General features: G+C 42.9%; 1 protein-coding gene across 1 annotated transcript in view; it reads left to right on the forward strand.

Moving 5' to 3' along the window:
* The window catches only part of MAN1B1 (mannosidase alpha class 1B member 1), a 313,998-nt gene that overhangs the window by 75,122 nt on the left and 214,287 nt on the right, over positions 1-24,589 (forward strand). Inside the window, exon 3 of the mRNA XM_085611248.1 lies at positions 12,213-12,352. Coding sequence (XP_085467374.1) covers positions 12,213-12,352 — 140 coding nt within the window. The remainder of the gene's footprint in view (positions 1-12,212; positions 12,353-24,589) is intronic.

The following is a 24,589-nucleotide window of genomic DNA, read 5'->3' on the forward strand; positions in this document are numbered from 1 at the left end:
GCAGGGAAAGGCGGCTTCTTGGCGGCCTCGCGTTACCGTTAGCTGCGCACTCAAGTACGGCTAAGGTCTTTCCTGGCAACTAAGAAGTTCCAAGGCTAAAAAGCGCCCCGAAGCTGCGCCACATAAAAAGCCCCTTTACAACGAGCCAAGCGCAGAAGCCTCGTTCGACATAAGCAGCGCGAGCGCGCTCTCTCATAAGACACACCGAGCAGGGACTGCCGCGAGCTCAGTGCCAGCCACCGCCCCTTTCCATCCATCAGCAGTTCCTTCTGTCCCAAGTTATTTTTTCCATTCTGTAGTTTTAGTGCTGTTTATTCCTTTAAAAATCCACATTCCTGGCTTCAAAATGCAAGAAGAAACAAGACGCACATCCTTTATCTAGCGCCGAGGTCGGACACCGGAGCACCGAGGGAGCCGAGAGCAGGGGGAGACGACGAGCACCAGCCGGCGCCACGAACACCACCGCCTTTCTCCGAGGTCAAGCAGAAATGCCTCGGATAAACGCAGCGGCATTTTCGGATTGGGGGGCGTGTTTTTCTTTCTCTCCTCTTCCCATTGGCTGGAATGTTGGAATGTTTACATTCCAGAGGAGAGAAAGAAAGTAAAAAAACACGCCCCCCGAATCCGAAAAAGACGGGGCTTAAACGGACAGACTCCCCTTTCCTCCAATGGCTGGCCTCCGTTTAGGAAGCCAGCCAATGGAGAAGAGGGGCGGGTTCAAGCCCCGTATTAAAAAACGTTAAATCTCGCGAGCGAGACTGCGCAAGCGCAGCCTTCACTAGCCGAGACCTAAAAATCACCCCAGAGCCTGTTTGCCTCTTTAAAACTTTCCTACTCTGAGTGCTGCTGTATCAGCTTGTGGACAACGTAATTATGTTTTTTAAACAATATTTTTCAATGAATTTTCTCCTGCTTAAAGAAAATCTGTGCGCTGTGGACCCATAGTCCCCTTCACCTTAGAACAAATCTTTAATTTTTTTGAATCGGTGCCTCTATTTTTCTTTTGGCTTGCATTAAAAAAACACTTGCCTAAAGTGTCACAAGAGAATTCTGTGGAAAAACTTACACAAAGTGTAATTTGTGTGTTCGACAAGACCACAACAACACTTACAGTTTTTTGCACATTTTAGATCAAAGACGATGGAAATATGGAGAGAAACAGTCTACTTACTCTGTGTGATGCTGGTGGTTTCGTAACAGCTTTAAAACCAGTATGCTGACACTGCCCATGTGATCAAGCCATTGATTGCGAAATAGAACTATTGGTCTTTGAGGGAGCAGAGGCAGCAGATAGTGCTAAAACAATTTCAAGACACTTGACATGGCAAGGTGCCAGACTCATTACTAAATTTAAACTAAAAGGTTCCCAGGTCACATTTGTGTCATCGGCTTCGAAGCAGAAGGGCATCGGTAACTGCAAGGCCGAAATAAGATAGGCTGCTTTCAGATATTTATCTGAAAACTACCAGTCAGTTTTATATTGAAAGGATATTGGAAACCATTTTGAAAGTTATTCCTTAACCTTGAGTTAAACAGATACCACTTCAACCCAAGCATTAATCACCCAGTATCTGATGGCGATGAAGAATGTATTCATTAAAAATGTTGCAACACAGAGTTTGCTTAAGACCAAATTATTTTTCTGGGAGGTATTTGAAACATATAATTTTTATTAAAAATATACTCAAATGTGACCTCGGGTGACATCTTACTCCTCAAGTGACACACTTTCACTTCAGTTTACACGGGAACTAGAAGAGGGGAATGAATTCCAACATGATACTGATGCAGTAACCAAGATACATTATACACTAAATGAAGATTAAAATGATTGTTGACGACTATTACAGAATAATGGGGTAGTACTGATTGCCTAATTCTCTTGCGAGGATATTTAATTTTGTTTAATTAGTCCATAATGACCACCCAACATAAGCATCTCCAATGTTCTGATACAAAAACCCTCTGTATAAAATACAGCTATACATAAGACTCTTGCTTCTTATGGGGAGAAACGAGGTACCTGTCTTTTTTTTGCCAAACATATGAGTAAGATAATGTCATTAATGTCAAAAACAGAATGCACCCAAAGCTTCCTTAGAGATTTCTGTAGTAGGTGCATTAGCAACCTGAGATTTGTTACTCATATTTTAACCTGTAAGTTGTGTACACTGTCACCCTCATTCCCTGGCAATTCAGAACAGGTTTTCGGAACAGCACTTTTCCCTCGTCTGCTTGCCTTCTTGTTTACTTGTTAACGGATCCAATTTGACATATATGTAGTTGTACGTGTGTTTGTGTGTGTGATGCCAGGGCATTGCCACCAGAAAGGCTAATGTTCAGGCCACCATTTTAGATGTATAATTACCCCATCCTGTTGAAGAGAGTAAAGGGCCAGATGTTATGAGGAAAGAATGTCTAACTTGATGCCTTCAGCGCAGAATCCAAGCCACCATTTACGCCCAAGCACCAATCAACAATACAACATGCTAAAGATCATAACCTATCAAACCAGTACCAGCAATGTAGCCACAGATTAAAGCAGAGCTCTCTCTCAAGCGTTCAAGGATTGCAGCAACCCTAATGTGGACTAATAGAACACTTCACAGGCAAATACTGTGCAATAAAAATAATTAATTAAAGAAGACTAGGCAAGGTCTGAAAAAAAATAATTGATGGTGACTCATCGGCCATCATCTCTCTTACCACCTTATTCTGCGCCCAAGTGAACGGATTGTGCCGCCTATACAATTGAGGACATCATCTGCTTATATCACATCATCAGCAGTGAATTACATCAACGGTGAATACTCCAGCCACTGCTGAACATTGTTAGCCCTCCATTAAATACTATTCATTTACTATAGGACTATCAGGATTCAGGCTGCAGGGCAGCACAAACAGCAGCCATCCAGGCGGCTGACAGCTCCCTTTGCATCACTGATCATGATGACCACTGTCTGCTCATACTCACTTTCATTTATGCACTGTTATACTGAGCTAATTTCCTAGCACTGCTCACCACTTTTTACAAATGCATTTCAACGACCTTGGCTGAATAAGAGGTGAACCCTTAAAGAAGAATCAATAGGAGCTCATTCAAACGAAGACCTAAAGATCACAGTGAATCCCTGTAACTTGCATCATACCTCTACGCTGCATCTTGTATATGGCCATCTCCCTCCTCTACATGGAATCTCCTGTCGTGCCCATAGCAGGCAAGAACATTAAGATCTACCACGTATATGTGTATGACACATAGTTCTGTTTGAATATGTATTTCAGTAACTTTCCTTATTAATTTTAATGTACTACAAAAGTACAGCCACGTATACTGGAGGTGTATACTGGAGGTGTACACAACCACGTTGTACGTCACATTTCACACATATTTAAAGAAATATTATCTTTGTAATTCCAGTCAATCAGAGAACACTAACTTGTGCATTTGAATGTTTAGACCAAATCTGTGAGTCCCATATTTGTGCATGTTTGTGTAGGCCACCCCTTATCAAGTGTATTGTTTTCTCTAACAGTTTGCATCTATGCGTTCCCCATCACCAATCTCATACAATATGTGCAGGCGGTGATAACCAAAGTTTGGCTCTGTCTCTTGGCAGTTAGGCAACCTAGACCTTTTAATATTATCATTATATCGGGGGTATCCGTCCTCCTTGAGTATTCCAATTAGTATTATTTTTAGGGATACAGCCTCTGGCAGTTTAATCTACCAAAATAGACTAATATCTTTGCATTACGCTCTAGGAAAAATTAGTTAGGCTTGATTATGTCTTTATGTCTAGGCCATTCATTGTGGGGGCAAAAATGCTGGTGTGGCCCAGGATCAAGGCGGACCATGGTCCACCATTATTGGATGTTTATAGGATTAGTCAAGTGAAGGTGGGTAGGGCATTTACCTTTAATAGGAAACTACTATTGGATGGTCCGTTTATTGACCATATGAAAATGTGGGTTACACAATTTTTGGATGTCAATAGAGGGTCCACCTCTAGTGCCATGGTATGAGATGCTCTGAAGGCAGGGTTGAGAGGAGAGACGCTTAGTTATGGATTGGCTAAGCAGAAGCAACAGATCATGATGTAGGGACTCTTGGGGGATCTAAGGGAATTGGAGCAGGAACTCATACAGGGGAGAAGGAAGAGAGTAGAAGCTAAGGAAATACAAACCAAGATAGCTTGCTGTAAAGATAAAATCAACAGGCTATGGAGCAAAGAAATCACTAGTCAATATAAGGTCTATAAAGAGGAAAGATACGAATATGGTGAAGCTACAGGGCGCTGCTTGGCACAGAGGTTACGCGTAAAACAATCTCTACAGAAAATAACTGCATTGGTCGATCCAGCTGGGAATATAGTAGAAACTATGAAGGGCATTTTGAGAGTATTTCATGTTTTTAAAGAGAGCTGTATACACAGAATGAATATCATGACCAGGCCATAAAGATATTTCTTCAACAATTAGAGCTAGTAGGCTTAAGACAAGAGGAGCAGGTAGTACTCGATGTCCCGATAACACTGGAGGAGCTTGGGGAGGCAATAGGGTCGCTGGCTAGTGGAAAAGCAGCAGAACTAGACAAGCTGCCACTCTAGGTTTATCAAATGCTTTTTCAAATGCTTAAGGAGGACATGTTGGTTACATTTCAAGAGGCTCAGTCTGGGAACCCGCCACCATCATGGGATGAGGCGAATATAGTTGTTTTTAAGAAGAAAGAATAGCCCTCAAATTTGCCAGGGTCTTATAGACCAATCTCTTTATTAAATGCGGATGGCAAAGTGTACGCAAAAATCCTAGCAATAAGGCTGGTGCGAGTGATCACGCTCTTGGTATCTACTCATCAGCATGGATTTATACCTGGTAGGAGCACGGTCAACCATATAGAGTAATCACTTTGATAGATTATGCTAATATACAACATAGCACGCTAGGTTTGATCTTTCTTGACGCCGAAAAAGCGGTTGACCGTATCTCCTGGCCGTTTTTATGGGCAGTTGTGCGTAAGATGGGGTTTGGTCCAAGCTATATCAGGGCTATACAAATTATGTATAAATCACAGCAAGCTAGGATTTGTGTAATGGGTAAGGAATCCGAGCCTGTGTATATCGGCAGGGGTTCAAGACACAGGTGTCCTTGCTCCCCGCTCTTATTTGCCCTGTATATTAACCCGTTCCTGGTAATGCTGGAAAAGAGTAATAAGATCACTTCTTTGACTTCTGGGCAATATCAGGCACGGGTTTTAGCCTATGCAGATGACGTCACAGTGGCGACCTCAGACCCAGAGCAAGCAGTTGTAGAGATAGAAAGCTTGGCTTACTCATTTGGGGAGGTTTCAGGGTATAAATTAAACACCCAAAAACCTCAAATTGTTTGTACCAAAGCGGCCTGCCCCAGAGATGCTCGGGTAACAGAGGAAGCGTTGTATCTGGGGATTAAAATCAGAATGTCATTGCAGGAGTTAATAGAGGTCTATTGGGGAGGTATAGTCTCAGTGATCCAATAACAACTGGATTGGTTGGAGTGCTTGCATCTCTCACTGGTGGGGAGGTGCAATGTGCTAAAGATGAGTATCCTCCCCAAAGTTATGTATTATTTCAGGGCGGTACCTCTAAAGTTGACTAGAATACAATTGCAGAAATTGCAATCCATAGGTGATAGGTTCTTGTGGGGGCAAAGGAAAGCTTGTTGGGCCTCCAAGTTTATGATGCTACCACGCGATCTGGGGGGATGGGCCGTACCCAATTTTACATTTTATTATTACGGGTGTCTTCTTCAAAATATGCGGATTTTAACTGGGGAGGAAGGGGACTCATTGGCAGAAACCCCATCAATATATGAGATGTTGTTGGGGTGAGCTGCTAGAAATTCCTTATTTAAGTTCCCGGAGCTAAGCTACTTTAAAAAAACACGCTTTAAGGTTGTGCTGGCAGCATATAAGGTATAGAAGTCAGTTTGTAAGCGTTTAGCCATTTCGTGGATATGTTTTTATACTCCTATAAAGTCTACGCTCGCACTACCTGCTATATTTTGGGAGCTAAGGATGGAGAGATGGAGTGCTAATGGGATAAGGCAATTAGGAGACTTATTTGAAGGTGGATTACTTGCTTCATTTTCAGACTTAGCTGACAGATCTAGTTTGCAAAACAATGATTTCTTTAAATACTTGCAAATTTGGGATTATTTATTGAAACATCATAAGCAGGTTGGGATGAAAACTAACACTCCAGTAGAGGCAATTAAACAAGGGGCGACAATAGGTGTATTGTGTGCTATGTTAATGGACACACAGCAGGTCGATTTGGAAGTCCAGGATAGGAAATGGTGTGCTAGGCTAAGACAGGAAGGTGCGTATCTGCAGCAATCAATTGATATTGCGGGGAAAATGTTGATGTCAGCCAATTTGAAAGCCCAACATTTCAAGACATTATTTAATTTGTATTATACACCGGTGAGGATGATGAAATGGGGGGGGTTCAAATGATGGGAAGTGTTTTAGATGTGCGACTGAGAGGGCTGACATTAGAAATTTGTTATGATTGTACATATCTAACGCAATTGAGGGGGCATATTGAGGAGTTTTTGTCTGAAATCACAGGGGTTGATGTCCATATAACAATGGATGTAATGCTAACAGGAGTTGGTGATCCTCTCAAGCAGGGCCAATCAGGCTATACATTTAGATATCTTATATTTATAGCTGTGGCGGTAGCACGGTTGTATGTTGCGTCAGCTTGGTTGCAGCATTATGCCCCATCGTTTGAGATGGGGCGGGCCTAATTCTAAAATATTTTTAATCTAGAATATAGCCGCTATTGTTTGAAATCATTGAAAAGGCAAAAATTGGGTATCCAGATATGGGGGCCTATGATAGAGCATATGAGCTGAGAGTGTCATCCAGTAATTCTCTAGTATATCTCATGTTTCTTTCTGTGTAACGGACAACCCACATATTGTAAATCTGCCATGCTGTGTAGGATTTTGTTAGTGGGTGCTAAAATACTTATGTAACTGAGCAAGATTGCCACTTGCTTTGGATCGAATAAAAAATAAAAATAAAATACATTTTTAAATGTTGGATATATATAGATGCCTTTTCCTGTGTGTCTGCTGTTTGACTTTGCATTTGTGATGCATGTGTCAAACATTAAACACACAGGAGAGATGAGATTTAAAATCATTCACCCTAAACATGCGGGGTTTGAGCTCTTGCTAAATGCAAGTCTATACAGCAAAGGTTGGAACATTGAAACACTGACTTATTGCAAGAAGCTCAATTCTTAAGAGTGGAAGAGTAGACAAGAGAATATCTAAAGGCTCCCCGGTCCATTTTTAGGTCTCACCTAGGCAGTGCTTGCTCTGTCTCTTCGAGTTATGCTATATTCAGGTATTGGACTTGAAGCTCTGCCCATTTTCCACCCATCTTTTCAATTGGCTCCTGTTACTGTCCATTCTAAATGGTTGCTTTTGATTTATGAATAGGCTTAGTAGTCCCTCCTTAGTACCGCCTTTTCTGCTTTTGTAACCTCCCATGAGGACTGGCCTTTTACTTGTGTTGTTACTCAGTATGTTTCATTTACAGTCCGTGAGCACTATTCAATAATTTTCTCCTGTTGCAGGCACGACATGCTTTCCTGCAACAATATCCACTTTTCCACTCTCTGCTGCCTCTTGCTTTGTGCCAAACTTCAGCATTTTAGCAGTTTCTAAAAAACAGTAGCATACGTTCTACCAATGTTTATTTTTGCATTTTTAATACCCTGCACATGTTTGTCAAACGCTCGCTCCCACGCTCCCTGGGCTGCAGCTGCCTCCTCCTCCCTCCTGCTTGTTTAAGTTACGGTGTCCTGGTCCAACTTCCTGCATCAGCCCAGCCCCTGGAACGACCTGCAGCCTTCCACAAGTGAGTGAGTTAATTGCAGCAGGGCATTCTTATCTTGGAATCCAAGACACAGCTGTACCCGGGGCTGTTTGGGTTGGGGCTATATAGGAACGAAGCTGTTTGGAGATCTCATGTGCTGGGCTTTGGTCACTATGGCACCATCTTACAGCACAGTCCCTTTTCACACAGCATGAACAGTGTTCCTAGCAGAACACAGCAATGAGCCTGTAATGTCGGATTTTATTGTGATGGTATTAATTTATTTATGGTGTCATAATATTTCAGTTTTGTAACGTATAAACAATCAATGACAAAATAATTACTCATAAAACAATGTATGGCTTCTGGCAGCACAGCACCCAGGATAATATACTGCCTCGCAAAACACTTATAAGGTCCCAAAAGCCACTGTACTCCAACCCAAAACCCATAAGTAAAAGACATTGTCATTTACAAAGCCAATAGCTCTAACTCGCGCAAATGTGATACATATTGCATTATAAATGCTTGCTACTCCTGTTATCTAATAAAAAGTATTCATTACGTTGATGAGCTTTAGGGTGAGCCCTCAACACTATCAAGTTTTTAGAGCCATAGAGAGGGGAGGATGATATCAATAAAAGGCCAACTACAGATGGCACAGCAAATATGACTAGGGTATGAATTCAGATTTCGCTACTGTTAAAAGAAGCATCTCATTTGTTCAACCCATTGTTCTGTAATAAAGACATGATGCTTGGTTATAAAAAGTAACCCTTCCAGCTTACTGAAACAGCTCTTTCTCTAGAGCGTATAGATTGTCATCTAAATCAGCGCAAGGAATTGGGAGTATTTTGCACTGAATTGTTAAATCCTTTTTGTGCAAGTTTGTGTGTTTTTGTTTCCCTGTGTGTTTTTGTTTTACCATTTACCATGGCCACTTATCAACAAATGAGGCCTTGGGGCAAGTGCTTGGGAAAATTTGTTAACTCCTCTTATGGGCTACGGATAAAACCGGCACAAAATGCATTTGCATAAGTTTCGTCACTAAATACCTCATCTAAATGGCATTGATTTTGGCAAGAATAGCTCTGGGTGAAAGAGTCCATGGAACTAATATTGAGTGAAGGTCACATGGAATAAGATTTTGAAGACTACGATCGCCAATATCATATGTATATTTAATGCCTCTTCCGCATCAGAGATGAGTGTTTGGCATGAACAGGAAAACAAGTTGGAGAAAGAATACTAACGGACTGAAACAAAAGATACAGCCAGTTGTGGATTGTTGCAGTGAATCCAGAGAGTTTTACCCACACACCATAAACGGCGAGGATCAAACAGCTGGCACATATTACATAACATACAAATCTGGGTGAGATAGGAAAAATTAAATGAAGCAGATAAAAGATTTAAATGGCAAATTCACTTTTAAGGTTTCAGTAGGCATTTAATGAGTGATTATAATTTGTATATAGGAGATCAGACAGGTGCTAACTCGCAACGGAGCTAACTAGAAGACCATTTCTTATAAAAGACGTGACCATAGGACTGGCGTACCCATTTCAATGGAAAAAATATAATCTGTTGTCTCTGCCTTTGCCAGCAACAGAGTCCAGGGACGTGGTGGGTCTACAGCCTGTTCTTTAGCCAGTCAACTTACTGAATTAGTTACTCATTCAACCTGTCATGCAATAGGCATCGCGGTCATTTTTGCCTAGAAGTAATTGCGAGTTAATAAATCGCTGGGCGGATCTGCAATGTTATTTGGTCCTTGGTTGTAGAAGAGAGGCTTGTCAAACTAGGCCATTATGTGTAGAGTTTTAGAGCATTGAAAGTGTTTTCTTTGTAAGTGTTTGAAAGAGGATACCTTAAGGACTGGTGACAGTGTGTCACGTGAGGTGCTATACATTTTGAAGAATGTATAACATGAGTTGTGGAATTCTAGTCTTTTAGACCTCAAGTGAGTCATTTTTTGGTTTACAGTGGTAAGCTGCATATCCCCAGTACATATATGCATAGAAGTATATTCCAAGATTATGGAGCAGCAGAAGACTGAACTCCCTTTTAGTTTCGCTTTGTTAGCAATCTCCCCCCAGAAAATAAGATACTCATTCATTTCTATGTTTATGTTCTTTTGCATGTCTCAATATGGATAATCTAGATACAGTGGTTTAGCCATGAGCTGCCTATAAATTCACGGATTATATTTGCTACTTTTCTGAAAACCTTCTAAAAGATTTTGAAACAAGAGCAGTTAGGCAATCCACAACATTAGATGGATGGTTTGTGTGTTTCTTGTGATCAGTAAAGTTTGGTTACTCTTTTTGTCATTTACCTTTGATACTGCAAATGTATTCAGCCTTGAAACGTTTTGATAATCTCCTACAGAAGGTTGGATTTAAGGCAGATTATTTAGCACACTTCCTAAACCACTAGCTATAATTAAAATTGATAATATATTTATGTGGAAAATGCATTTGGATCAATGAATGTTGCAGGGATGCCTCTGCCAAGGCATATACTTATTTTTAGAATATGGATAGTGTCAAGGGAGTGAGTCAAAATAAAAACATCAAAGGTTTTAGACCTTGTCTATGGGCCATCTTTGCTGATGACTTTATATGCTTGATTCACTCAGGAAATACACTACTGCTGTTACAATTGTTAGAAAATGTCTGTAATTTTCTGGACTCAATGTGAAATACTCTAAATCAGAGAATACACAATCGCAATGTAACATTTTAAGTATAGCTGTGGATTTGAGCAGGAGAACCCAAAAAGTGTCTGGAAATGTTAGCCATATGATCTCATTACTCTTTACACCAATATAATACTGCTGAATTGCTATTTGAATTGCAAAATGATTTGGGGAGATGAGGTAATAGGAAGCTTGTACAGGGAAGATTACTTCAAGCAGTGGCACCTGTCCAAGAACACTACAGATTAGATTAATCTCAGTGTATAGTAACCGAGACCTGCAAGAGATGGAGAAACAACTAGCTAAATCTAGAGCTAACTTCTGAGAGTCATTGTTAGTAAGGTCAGGATTAACGGTCTTTGAGAGTGCCAGCATGACCCAAATTTAAGAGATATGCAGCACCATCCATGAGGAAGCTTACGATAACATGCCACTTATATATTCAATATAGATTTGATGAATGTATTTGCACAACAAAACTGCTTTTGTGATGCTTTGAAAACATCCCAAAAAACTAGTGACGCCTTAAGGCTCATTGCAATTCTAATTGATAGAATGCAAAATGGTAGTACGTGCCCTCATAAAAGAATTTTGCTCACAAGGAATACCTGCCAGTATGGTAACATTTTTGTAAATGCAAATCTGCTCACGTGGCTGGATTTGTGGGAGAGAGGAGTTTGGGAGGGTGCATGAAAAATGGTGTCCACGAGTGTGTCCACCTGCGGGTATTAACAAACCTATTTCAGCGTACGTTCCGACCCTGGCCGCTGTTTAGAGCATGAAAATTCCTTGCGAGGATAAACATGGGGCGGGAACACTTACAAATGAATGTAGATTGTTGATTGCTACATGTCAACTCCATCGTAAAACAATTTATTTTTGTAAACTACGCCTAATCAGGTTTGTTTTCTTTGAGATTCTTGTAAATGTCTGGACATGGTTAGAGAGCACCTGCCCTGATTGAAAGGTGACACCATATTTCTTAACATCTGCTAAGAAATTTGGGTGTAGGCTGCAAGTAAATCTTGTAAAATTAACCTTTCACAGGTGTTGAAAGGGTTGTGTGACAGCCAATAATAATCCCACAGATTTTCTTAAAAATGCTTTGACGTTCTCAGACTTGTCTCCCTGGCCTGGAGGTAGCATGTGTTTTCACAGCGAATAGCTTTTTCTTATCACATTAGACATGATTCAGAAAGGTACTTGCACTGCCAACCGAACCTCAGGTGGGCACATTTGGCATCTATGAAGTCGACATTACGTTCCTGTCTGACCGAATGAACGTGGACGTGTCCTCTTAAAAAGGGATTGCTTATGCGGAATTTCCACCAATGTGGTGAAATGACTGAATGCAGATCTGCTCACAGGGGTGAGTTTGAGGGGAAGACTGTGTGAAGAGATGGTATCCCAGAATCCGCCCAACTGTGGATAATATTAACACACTTTTGCAGTGTATGTTCCAACCCTGACTGCTGTTCAGAACATGGAAATTTGTTGTCAGTGTAGGAATGGGGTTGTAGGTTGTTAGGTATTGCTGCCAGTCTTCTCTATTTAGCAACATTTTATTTTTTTATGAACTACACCTTTTCAAAGAATTACTTTTCTGAGAGCTCTTTGCTTGTTGTTGTTTATTGTTAGCTTTGACCAGCCATTCATCAGAAGACGGCGCCATGCATATGGAAGTACCTGGACTGAAGCCAGTAAACCCAGCAGCACTACCAGAACCTAGGAAAGCAGATGATATCCTACCTGGAGATCCGCCAGAACCTCCTCCTCAGGTATCTCAATATGTATCTTTTTGTCCAGCGGACTACAGAAAACAGGTGGTTTCATCGGTATCGAAATAGAACTATACAAGAGATTAAATTGATGGACACACTGGGCATTTTAATATCTTCCATACATAATTTCTTTGTTTCAGGATCGTCTCATGTGTTAAAACCGCTTATTGAACTCTGGAAATATCTTGTAATAAGTAAGTTAGTGCCAAATAGTTTAGGGTTTCTGAATCTTACGGATGCATGGTTTGGAACGTGTGGCTTATTCTCAGTCAAAGCCTTCAAATCTAACTCTGTCCATGACTGAGCATCTTGGGTGCGGGAGCTCGACTCTTTTCAGTAAGTTCTTGGGAAGATTTTGTGTTTTCTCATTACATTACTGTTGCAAAGGTCGCTGTCTGTTTTCCTTCCAAGCTGTAACTTAAGTTCCCTGTGGTTCTAAAGTAGAAACCACAGTCAGATCAGGGAACCCTCCAGCTTACGCTTAGATGTTGGAGATTTTTTACCCATTTTAGGGTCTCTGGAGGCCAGGCTATTTTAGTCTACTGACTCGCATTTTCTCACAATGTTACATTGCGTGGTCATATTTGTCCTGGGTTCTTCTGTGCTAAACTGTAATCTATCTGCCAAACCTTTTTTGGTAACAACATGCATGACTGTCTTGTAATTGAGGAAAAAGCATGTTTTGAGTTAATTTAGCATTTTAAGGTTTGAACACCTTTGCTTTAAGACATCGGGTATCTACAGTATGTAGATACTGCATTCGGAGTTTAAGTAGCTTGTCGGTGATCTTCAGGTAGAATCAGACTAACACACATGAAGAGGCCAAACATCAGCCAAACCCAACTGCCTGTTGAAAGGAGCTTAAACAAATTCTAAAATGAAAAAACTAACATCAATAAAGTGGCATTTTAAGTGGAGTACACAAAAATATAAACCTGCAGCTCAGTTTAACGTATCATTTAAGTTCCGTAGGCCCCTTTGCTAGTCCTAATAAGGATATTTCAAACTGGTAAGTGTTGCATAACTCAGTGTCAGCATCTGCACTTCTGGAATCCTCAGGTCCTCTATCAAACTCGCATATTGTCAGATTTTGTTTTGATGCAGACCAGGCAGAGAATCACACAAGATTTGGTTTCTGGATGAAGTGTAAAATTTTTCCATCTGTGAGACTGGAAGGAAGCGACCCACCACAAGTAGCACTCCAGCGGTCTATTCAGATGAAAAGGAGTCTTTACACTCGCTTCTACATGGCACCAATGTGTTGTAAGGGAAACAAGCCTAGCAAGTCCCACCCTAACACTATTCATGTGCATAGGGACATGTGCTCAGTATTTAAGAAACTGATGAGGCTGGTAGGGCAATGGTGCAGGAAAAATGTCTTCTCTACACACATGATGTCCAGACCAACTGCCCTTACACTGGATTCTGATGTATACTTCAAACCACAGATTCTTCACTATGTGAATATTTCCCAAGCATAGGACTGGATTTGGAAACTTTGAGAAAGCTGTACTGCTGTAGGCCAGCAGGTGGCGTTATGCAGCTTTACGCTGACATCATTCAGCTCTGTAAATGACAAGCAAACCTGCATATAAGCTGCATTCATTCGCATGACTGTCATTTCTTTCCACTACTCCAGGTGTGGAGTCCCTCATTGTCAACACCATTATCCTTTTTGCGTAGGAAAATATTGCCCCTAAAACAACTGGATTTAAACCTTGTAAGGCCTGTTGGAAACATGTTCGGACAGACATTCACAAAGTCTGTTTGTAGTACCAGGGGTCTCACCACGACTCCAAGACCTGTGACTACTGCACCAGATGAACCCAAAGGCCATACATGACTTGAGACCAAAGTCTACGTCACCAGACGCACGGAAACACTACACCGCGACCGGTCAAAGTCGAAAGGAAAGTGTCAGTCCCTGAGCAAGATTTAAATCTCAGTCAATCTTCTGGTAATTCGAAGAAAAAGCACAAGAATTCGAAGCAGGAATCTGCTCCTTCCCGCCACTCTCCGCTTCTAGAGAGGGTGCGATGGCACAACCATGCATCCTGGTTTCGCTTCAGAGCGTCTTTAGAGCCAATTCAGAGTTTGGTCCTGGTGCATCCTGCAACGTTGCAGCAAGTAGAGGCCTTCGGAGAGGCAGGGGCTCACTTTCATCAGATCAGCTTTGGAAACAGTATGGTTTTGTTCCTTTTCCCAGAACGTAGGGTTCAAGACATTTGGACCCGCATCCTATCTTGCAATCCATGTCCTGGATTTCAAAGCTGTTGAATGAGAGGGTGTTGGGGTTGCTGGCCTCCTACACCATGCTGGCCAAACATACCAGATGGCACATGTGGGTTCTACAGTGGGACCTTAAATCCCAGTGGGCACAGCACAAGGGAAATCTGTCGGACTGTATCTAGATAGCAGCAGAGACTTCAAAAGATCCGCAGTGGTGGCTACTGAACTGGATTGGGTCAGTGGCAGGCCTCTTTCCTTATGCCACCAAAGTTGACAGTGGTCACTGATGCATCACTACTTGGATGCGGAGGCCATCTAGGAGAGGTGGAGATCAGAGGCCCCTGGTCTCTGGTGGAGTTTCAGCTCCACGTCAGTTTGTTGGCGTGAAGGGTGATTCACTTGGCATTGAAGGCTTTCTTGCCCACCGTCAAAGAAGGTAGGTGCAGGTGGTCATGGACAACACCACTGCAATATGGTACTGCAACAAGCAGGGCGGTGTGGGGGTCTGATTTGCATTTGGCCAGGTCTAAACTGGGGTAGCATGGTGAGCAAAAGAATGATGGATTTAACCCAGATCTCTTGACCGTGGGTGAATGTTTTGATTTGTTCTGCATTCCGTCCATTAATTGTGGGTCTACCTACACAGGTCTACAAGCATTTGCAATTCAATGGGTCTCACATTTTGTAAAGTTAGAGTTGATGTTTTTTACTTTTCTTTTTTAATTTGCAGTAGAGTTATTATATTTGCATAGCACTATTGCCAATGTTATAAAAAAGCAAAAGTAAAAAACATTGTCATTTTCAACACCAACAGCTCTAACTTTAACAAATGCCAGACCTATTGCATTGGAAATGCAATTGGTCTTGCATTTGTTGGAGTTGGAGTTATTGGCATTATAAATGGCATTGTTTTTTACCTGGTCATGTTGCAGGGTGCTGTACCATATGTGGCCAAAAGAGGTCCCATGGGACCTGATTTGGCCACATATGGTACTGCACACTTGCAGAAGATATGGTAAATCCACCCTACCCATGATGCATTGCATGCAAGACAGTACCACAAGTACATTCACATAGCTATGTCCATATATACAATTAGTAGCTTTGACAAAAAAATGATTATATTAATTCCGGGTTAGGTTGTTCTCTGTGTGGAGCGGATGAAGGGAAATTTATAGATATAAATGTGAGATGTGCTAGTGAGTAAGGTAACCACTGCCAGCCTAGTTTAGAACCAATCAAGTGTTCTGTCTGAGGTCCGTTAAGAAAATAGTGCTTTAAGGCTGTAAGTAAAACCTAGGGAGGATCAACACATGTAACGGAGGGTATCTTCATGGGAGGTTACAAGAAAAGACAAGGTGGTACTAAGAAGCGACTACCTCTCCCATTGAACAATGAAAATCCACCATTTACAAAGGACAGGGACAAGAGCCAATGAAAATGATGGGCAGAAAGTTTACTTTTGTTTTATTTGCAGTGGAGTTATTATATTTACATAGCACTATTGCCAATGGTATAAAAAGCAAAAGTAAAAAACACTGTCATTTTCAACGCCAACAGTCTTGAATGAGTTGGAGTTATTGGCAACATAAATGGCAATGTTTTTTACCTAGCTGTACCATATGTGGCCAAAAGAGGTCCCGTGGGACCTCTTCTGGTCACATATGGTACTGCACCCTGCACAAGATATGGTAAATCCACCCTACCCCTAATGCATTGCATGCAAGACTGTACCACAAGTACATTCAAACAGCTATGTCCATATATACAATTAGTAGCTTTGAAATGTGACAACATAATTATTAGATTAATTCCATAGTAGGTTGTAGTTTGTGTGGAGCTGATGAAGGTCTCATTTGAATGTGAGATAGACTAGTGAGTAAAGTAAGCACTGCCAACCTAGTTTAGGACCAACAGAGTGTCCTGTCTGAAGCCCTTTAAGTAAGTAGTGCCTTGAGGCTGTAGTTGAAACATAGGGAGTAACAACATGTTACAGTGTGTGTCTTCATGGGAGGTTACTAGAAGAGACCAGGAGATACTAAGGAGGGACTACTAAGCCTACTGACCAATGAAAAGCCACCATTTACAAAGGACAGTCAGGAGCCAGTTAAAAAGATGGGCGAAAAGTGGGCGGAGCTTTATGCCCATATTCTTAATATGGCTGGTCTCGAAGAGACTGCACAAGCTTTGCCTAGGTGAGACCTAAAAACCTGTTTTGGGAGGCTCTACACCCTTGGAAGTGACTAGACTGCCACAGAATTTCTCTGGTGGTAAACCACCAGGAAGGATTTTTAGATGCCAGGGCGAACAAAAACAGTCCAGATTTCTAGTGGAGCACGAATGGCAATTGCACTAAAGGTGGCACAGGGCTTCTTCCAGCAATAGAGAGAGAACCTTGGCTTGATCTTTCTGCCACCGGCGAGAACATGCATTGTCCGCACTTCTGTGAGTTGGAGTTTCCCAGAAAGCTCTCTTTCAGAGACTTCATCCATCTATAGTGAAGTTCGGGACTCTTGTACACCTTCCTGCCATTGCCTCTTGTGCGTTGTGTTCTGAAAAAGTCATCCTAGTGGCACCGGGTTGACCCAGGAGAGTATGGTACCCAAAACTCCTTGGGCATGAGCATCTGTCTTTAGATCATGCTTGTGCCACAGGAGAATCTTCTGTCGCAGTATCTCGGCAAGTTACTGTAACCAGGGCAGCACAATTTTCTTCTCTATGCTTGGAGATTGAACAGCAGCATTCGACTTTTTGACCTTCTTCTTGAGGTTGTTGATGTCATATTGTCAGTAAGGTGTCCCTCCACAAAATAGGTATACGCCAGTCGTTGGGATAAATTTGTGAACTGGTGTGACTTCCATCAAATTTACCCATTACAAGCAAAGTAGTATGAAGTTTTGCTGTTTGTTCTTTCTCTATCCCATCAAGGACTTTAGCATTGTTAAGGGCTGCATATAGGCTCTTTTGGCTTTTTTGCGTTTGCAGATCCAGGCTGGCACCTAGGGAACATTTACAAGGTGAGCAATCTGTGATTAGCTATAGTATCCACTAGAAAGATTGTTAACAAAAGTAACTTGTTCTCAGAAGTATAACAGCCTACCATCTATTTCTCTCTTTCTGTTAGTAGACTGATAGTGGGATTCATTATCTTATATCTGAGGGCAATACTTTTTATCACTGTTCATCTCCAAAACTACGTACGGTGCCAGTGGCCCATAATGCTTTATTGTCTGGAGTATTGCTCATCATCATCTGGGAATAATATTGCTTGTTGTCTGGGACATTTAATGCATTACTTTGTTTGAGCTACATCTTTGCTCACTGTCTGGGCCCATGATGTTTATGGTGTCTCTAGCCATTATTGTTTTAGTATTTGGGCCATTCTGCTCATTACTTTCTGGGGCACGTAGTGCTAATTGGGCCATGTACTATGTATGTGTGGAACAAAAATGCACATTACAGTCTGGGGCAAATAAATATTTTGCTGTCTTGGAGCCATTGATGATATTTCCAAGCGCCAGCGTGATCATTGGTGTCTGGGTCGATAGCACTGTTGGCTGGTACCCCAAATATTTGGTGGAGCAACCAACCCAATAACAAAGAACTGGGGAGCTTGCTGCGCCATGGCTAACAATTGGCATGTGTGAGACTCATAGTTTCTGTCTCACTGAGGTCTTCGTTAGGAACTAGAACTGGTCGGCGCACCAGTCATTGTGCAAAGGAAATATGCGGAAGTGTGAGGTTTGCTTCATTCTGCACTCATTGTGAGCAGCGGCCATGCCCAGCGGGAGACCTGGCCTCTGACCCCTAAACCGCCGTACCCCCAGATATGTCTGCCCTTTCCGGGCCCTGCGGGGCGAGATGGCTTCTACTGTGCAGTGACGCTAGAAGGGAGGCATTGAGAGCGCGAGTATCGCTACGAACCATGCTGCATGTTTTTCTGAAGTGCTTTTAATTTCGTTTTAAGCAGTAGGAAAATACTTTTAATTGTTTTTAATACTGTGACCCTTTTAATAAGTTTTTGCGTATTTGCACATGAAAGGTGGTTGTAAAGTCGCAAGCTTACCGTTCCTTTCGCCTGCCCCGGTCCACCCCGGCTGTGTGCCGTTTGTTGTGGAGGGCGTGGCAGAACGGATTAGGGCACATCATTTCCGGGCTGGGTGGCAGAGGCGGGGCCTACACCGGACTGCCTTTTAAAATTCAATGTGTTCGCGACCGCGCAGCGGGCGCGCCGAAGGGGCGCCCAAGGCAAGCCCGTCTGCGCCCGTCTGCGCCCGGCCGCGACCGGCCGGGACCTAGGGCCAGAAACCCTGAAACACAGACATCCACTACAAGGGTACAATACTCTAAAACCGCATTAATGGCTCTACGACCAAGGGGTAATACTGTTTGTAGGCACAACATTAATGTAGAAAAAATGGAGCCCGTTTGTACTCATTGTAATGAAAGACTGTTATATAGAACGCCGACAAATACAAAAGCGACAATTCAACTTGCTCTCTTAAACTGCAGATCGCTAACCAAACATAAATATGAGATAGGAGATCTCATTACGGATAAACGCTTGGATGTTCTATTTTTAACGGAGACGTGGCTCAATGAACATGCAATACCAGACATTAAAGATGCTGTCCCTAAGCATTATCGGATAGTCAGACAGGATAGAGAGGGCCAAAGAGGAGGAGGGATTGCCATTATTCACAGAGAAAACATATCATGTGAAATTAGACCAGCAGGTCTAGAAAAATGCGAAGCTTTCTTTTTCACCCTGTATACTGACATTGGTAACACACTGACGGGATTCCTCATATATCGTCCCCCGGGCCAATCAAATCAGTTTGTGGCCAGTTTGGAAGAAAAGATAGTTCATCCAGCACTGAGACACAATAAATTCCTGGTTCTTGGGGACCTAAATTTACATTTCGACGATACGGAGAATAAAGAAATAAACGATATCTGTAATGACATGTCGACTTTGAACTTAATTCAGAAAGTAAAATCCCATACTCGCCAAGGAGGCCACATATTAGACCCCATTTTCACCAATTCAAAGGAGATCGAAATAGGAACACCCTGGCCAGTAGCATGGTCAGATCATTTCGTAGTCCCATTTACGATGACAGTACACAGAATAAGAGCACTAGCCGTGAAGGAAACAATCACTACCAGAAAATGGAAAAACTTTGACTCCCCATCCTTTGAACACGCATTAAAAGAGACGATGCCGATATTAGATAATAATATGGATCTAGCGAACGAGCAGTTTGAGACCTGGATCTCAGGGGCTTTAGACAAAACTGCTCCCTGGAGTACCAGAACCCCTCAGAGAATAAAAATCACAGCACCTTGGTTCAATGAAGAACTCCAGATGGCAAAAAAAGGGTGCAAAAAAGCAGAACGAACCTGGAGGAAAACCTATTGTACGGTATCCAAGAATAAATACAATAAGGAATTAAAAGCCTATCACGCGCTAATAAAGAAAGTTAGGCGTGATTTCTACACAGACAAAATTGCCAGTGCAGAAAACTCCCATAAGGAATTATTCGCTATACTAAAATCCCTCAAAAACAAGGAGGATGAAGAAGTAATAACCTCCTCCAAAGAGATATGCAATAAAATAGCAGTTTTTTTTGCGGACAAAGTTACTAAGATATATGAGTCGTTCCCGACTGAGGCCCAAATAGGAAGCAATCAGTACCTCTGCAGTCAGGAGGAATTTAGAGGAACAATACTAAATGAATTCACTATACCGCAAAGAGATGAACTGAGAGTCACGATCAAAGGTATAAAATCAGGATCCCCTCGTGACCCAGCTAAGCCCGACAGAATAATGATGGGTATTAATACTATCCTACCATATATTTCTGAACTCATTAACTGTTCCCTTAAAACTGGGATAGTCCCTTTGAACTGGAAAAGGGCCATTGTTAAACCTTTGAGAAAGAAACCCTCTTTGGACTTCTCCGTATTGGAGAACCTGCGTCCTATTTCACTGCTACCACTGACAGCAAAGATAGCAGAAAAAATAGTAAACCAATAACTAGTGGATCATTTGGATGCCAACGCGATCCTTCATCCCTCGCAGTCTGGCTTCAGAAAGGCACACTCCACAGAATCTGCCTTGTTGATGGCCACCGAGACTCTAAGAAAACTGGCGGACGAGGGGAAAACAGCTGCACTCATCCTGTTGGATCTGAGCGCAGCTTTTGACACGGTCTCACATCCCTTACTATTACAAAGATTAGAGATTTGTGGCATACGGAGATGTGCCCTCCGGTGGCTAACCTCTTTCTTAGCCCAACGGAGTTTTCAAGTAGCACAACTCTCACATATATCGGATAGCCATGCTTTAAAACAGGGAGTTCCTCAGGGCTCTACTCTTAGCCCAACCCTGTTTAACATATATGTGGGACCGTTGGCTGAATGTGTACAAAAATACGAGGTATCGATTGTATCTTATGCAGATGATACCCAACTAATTGTGCTACTATCTCAAAACAAAGATCAAGCTGCTATCCGGTTTTCCGAATGCCTGGAAGAAGTGGCAGTCTGGATGAATGACCACTGCCTCAAACTTAATGGAAACAAAACCGAGGTCTTAGTGGTAGGCAAAACACCGAACATCTGGTCCTCGGCCTGGTGGCCAAACACATTAGGACAGTTCCCGATCCCTAAGGAAGAAGTGAAGAACCTCGGTATCTGGGTCGACTCCAAGCTATCGTTCGACAGCCAGATACGGAAAATTGCGGGAAAGTGCTATGGAGCAATGAAAACATTGAGGAAAGTCATTGACCTACTCCCTGTAAAAGCCAGGAGAACGGTAGTTTATGCCGTAGTTACATCCCAATTAGATTATGGCAATGTATTGTATTTAGGAGCCTCAAAGAGAGGACTCATGAAACTACAGAGAATACAGAATGCGGCAGCCTGCTTGGTTCTCAGCCTCCCGAGGAGAACAAATACTAGAAAAGCTCTAGCCACTTTACACTGGCTACCTATAGAAAAAAAGAATTCTGTTTAAGGCCATGTGTTATGTACACCGCATTCTGACAGGCAAAAGCCCCCTGTACCTCAAGTCATTGGTATCTAGATACACCCCTGGCCGGGATCTACGATCTAGGGACATGGCCTTACTGACGATCCCAAGAATTTTCAGAGCCAGAATGGGAGCTCGCTCCTTTAGATACCTGGCGGCTAAATTATGGAACACGCTACCTATAACCATGAGAACTGAATCTAGCGAATATGCTTTTCGTAGGCAACTGAAGACATGGTTATTTCTGAATAAAAACCTCTAAGCGATCATCCAGCCTCTTTATTTCCTCCTTTTTCTGATGCCTCAGCGCGGGGACACACCGATAGGTATAACCATGCGCTTTACAAATGAATAAATAAATAAAATAAAAGACAGGCCTGGCTACCTCGCATCTCGCCTGTTACTTGATTGTTACTCACCTTTGCTATGTCAACTACTGTCTCCTACTTGCTCTTTTCGCAGTTTTCTATAGCATAAACTCGAGTTGGAGCTATTGGAGCGCTTTTACATTACACAAGGTCAGTGTCAGGCGCGGATCGTCCATTGGGGCGTTGGGGCGTAGCCCCCCAGCCCACGCCCGCAGCTCCGTCGGTGTCTCTGAACTTAGTTTACTTAAGTTCAGAGACGCCGAGGGTGGGGAGAACTAACTGACAATGCATGTCAGTCAGCATGACGTCGGACCGTGGGCGGTCCGGCGTCATGTTGACTGACATGCATTGTCACAAGCCAGGGAAAGGCAGCACAAGTGGGCATGGAGATTAATTTTTACTCCGTGCCCAGTCATGCGTACTTGTGATTTTACTGCCTTGCGCATGCCCATTAGGAGCCCCTCGGTCTCCTAATGGGCAGGCGGCGGGCGTAGCGTAAGCTGTGCCCTCAGCCAAACCAGGATTGGCTGAGAGGGGATGGCAGGCCCCTCCTCCAGTCCCGTTAGTGAAGGCGCCCAGGGGATCAGAGGTCTGAGAGCGAGGTGGCGTGGACCCGTCTGTGAGGTAAGTTTTTTTTTTTTTTTTTCTTTTTATATATATAAATATTTCACTCAGTGGAAGCTGACACGTTTGGATTGTTTTTGTTAGAGGGACACATTATTCACATGGAAATCGAGATGACACATTTATCACCAGGCCTATTGTGGCTTGTTGTGACTTTAGTGTCTCCAAACTTATAAACCATAAAATGGGCGGTGAGAGACACACTGTAGAATCTCAGGAATGAATGAATGTAGCCATCAGTTGGAAAGGCTTCGCGAGGGAACTATCAGGCCTGCTCCGAGAGGGGGCAGAGAAGTGTCCTGTTGTTAATTTAACTAGTAGTTACATATTTATTTGACATGTATGGTGCTGCTATTATTTTATCTTTGGGTTCAATGTCGGATTAGCTTGCAGCAGGGCCAATAAACAGAGACCTTTGCTTTGTTATCATGTCTCTGCTCCTCATTTTACCAAAAATGTGCGGCTGGTGACTTCAATGTTTTTTATTGCTTCTAAACACATTTGTTGCGTCTCTTGAGAGAGTGAGGCGAGGCTCTCTTTTGCTGCACAAGACCCGGCGGTATAAAGTGTGCGTGCGCGGTCATTCCTGCATGGATGCATTCGGGAGACTTTCGTTTTAGCTGGACGAGTGGATTGTTTGCGTGGCATTATTCGCTCTCTGCTTCTTCTCCAGGCCATTTAGATTCCCTCTTAGGCAGTGAGTTCACGCTGTAAAATAAGATGTACACACTACAGTAGAGCGCGCTAAGCATACATTTGTAATAACGAATTTATCATTCCAAAGTAATTTGTGTAATGTCCTGGCGCAGAGCAACACTTCAAATAATGTAAATAAAAACTATTGGATTAACGTCAGAGAGGTGCGTTTCTTCTGACTATCCCGAGTCTTTGCAAAAGAAATGTCACACTTTTATTTTAAGATGGCTTCCTGGGAAGAGAAGGTCGTCCCAGATAAACATCTTTGTTTTTTGCTGTGTGTAAGGATGAGCGCTCCATAGGACTGTGCTGTTGTTGCTTAGCTGGGTGGTCAGTTGTCCATTTCCGGCCCTTGCGGGTACTTTCCCCACGGCATCTCTTGCCGAATCTCTCTAGCAGTGGTGCAGTACTGTGCCACAAAGTGGGTGACGTCATGTTCGAGCTGCCTGTTTAAGTTGGTTTGGTCAAGGACACGTACTGTTTGTTGAGCTTGCAGTGCTTTGCCTGCTGTCTGGCTCTGGTGCCTTGTCATCCGACCTCAAAGTGGTTGACACATTCCTGCTTTCTCAAATTTGCTTGAAAATGCTAAGGGTGGGCGTAGTTCGCGAAGTAGCACTTCGCGAAGCTACGCAAAGTGAAGTTCGCACTACGCGAGCTACGCGTAGCACTTCGCGAACTGCGAAGTAACATGTTCGCACTGTGCAAGATGTTGTTTTCAATGATTGCACAGTGCGGACAAGCAACCGGCACTGTGCAATCATTGAAAATGGCATCTTGCACAGTGCGAGCTGTAGTTTTCTGCTGCTCGAGTAGATTTTTCCTCGAGCTGCAGCTTTCTCAACGCGAACTGGTAGTTTCTCATCGCGAGCGGTCGCGAGCATACGCGACCCCTCGCAATGAGAAACCTGACCTTCTCGCGTTGGGAATCTCGCCGGGAGGTTTATTTTCCATGCTCGCGATCGCGAACAAGGAAAAAGTCTCGCCAGGATGTCATTTTGCTTGCTCGCGGTCGCCAACTTGACGTTGAGGACCGCGAGCAAGCAAAAAATGACCGCAGCACTACGCAACACTACGCTACGCGTGTTCGCACTGTGCTACGTGCAGTTCGCGTAGTGCGAAGTAGCGCGAACTTCGCAAACTACGCGAGCGTAGCGTAGTGCTTCGCCCAGGCCTAGAAAATGCACCATCTGCCCACTATTTTTCAAAGTTTTCACGGGGGAAACCCCCTCCCCCCCCCGAGCCCTCTGTAGGTGGTCCAGGCTCGCTCGCTACTCTCGCTGG

This window comes from Triturus cristatus, chromosome 1_2, assembly GCF_964204655.1.
Source record: "Triturus cristatus chromosome 1_2, aTriCri1.1, whole genome shotgun sequence".
Classification (NCBI taxonomy): Eukaryota; Metazoa; Chordata; class Amphibia; order Caudata; family Salamandridae; genus Triturus; species Triturus cristatus.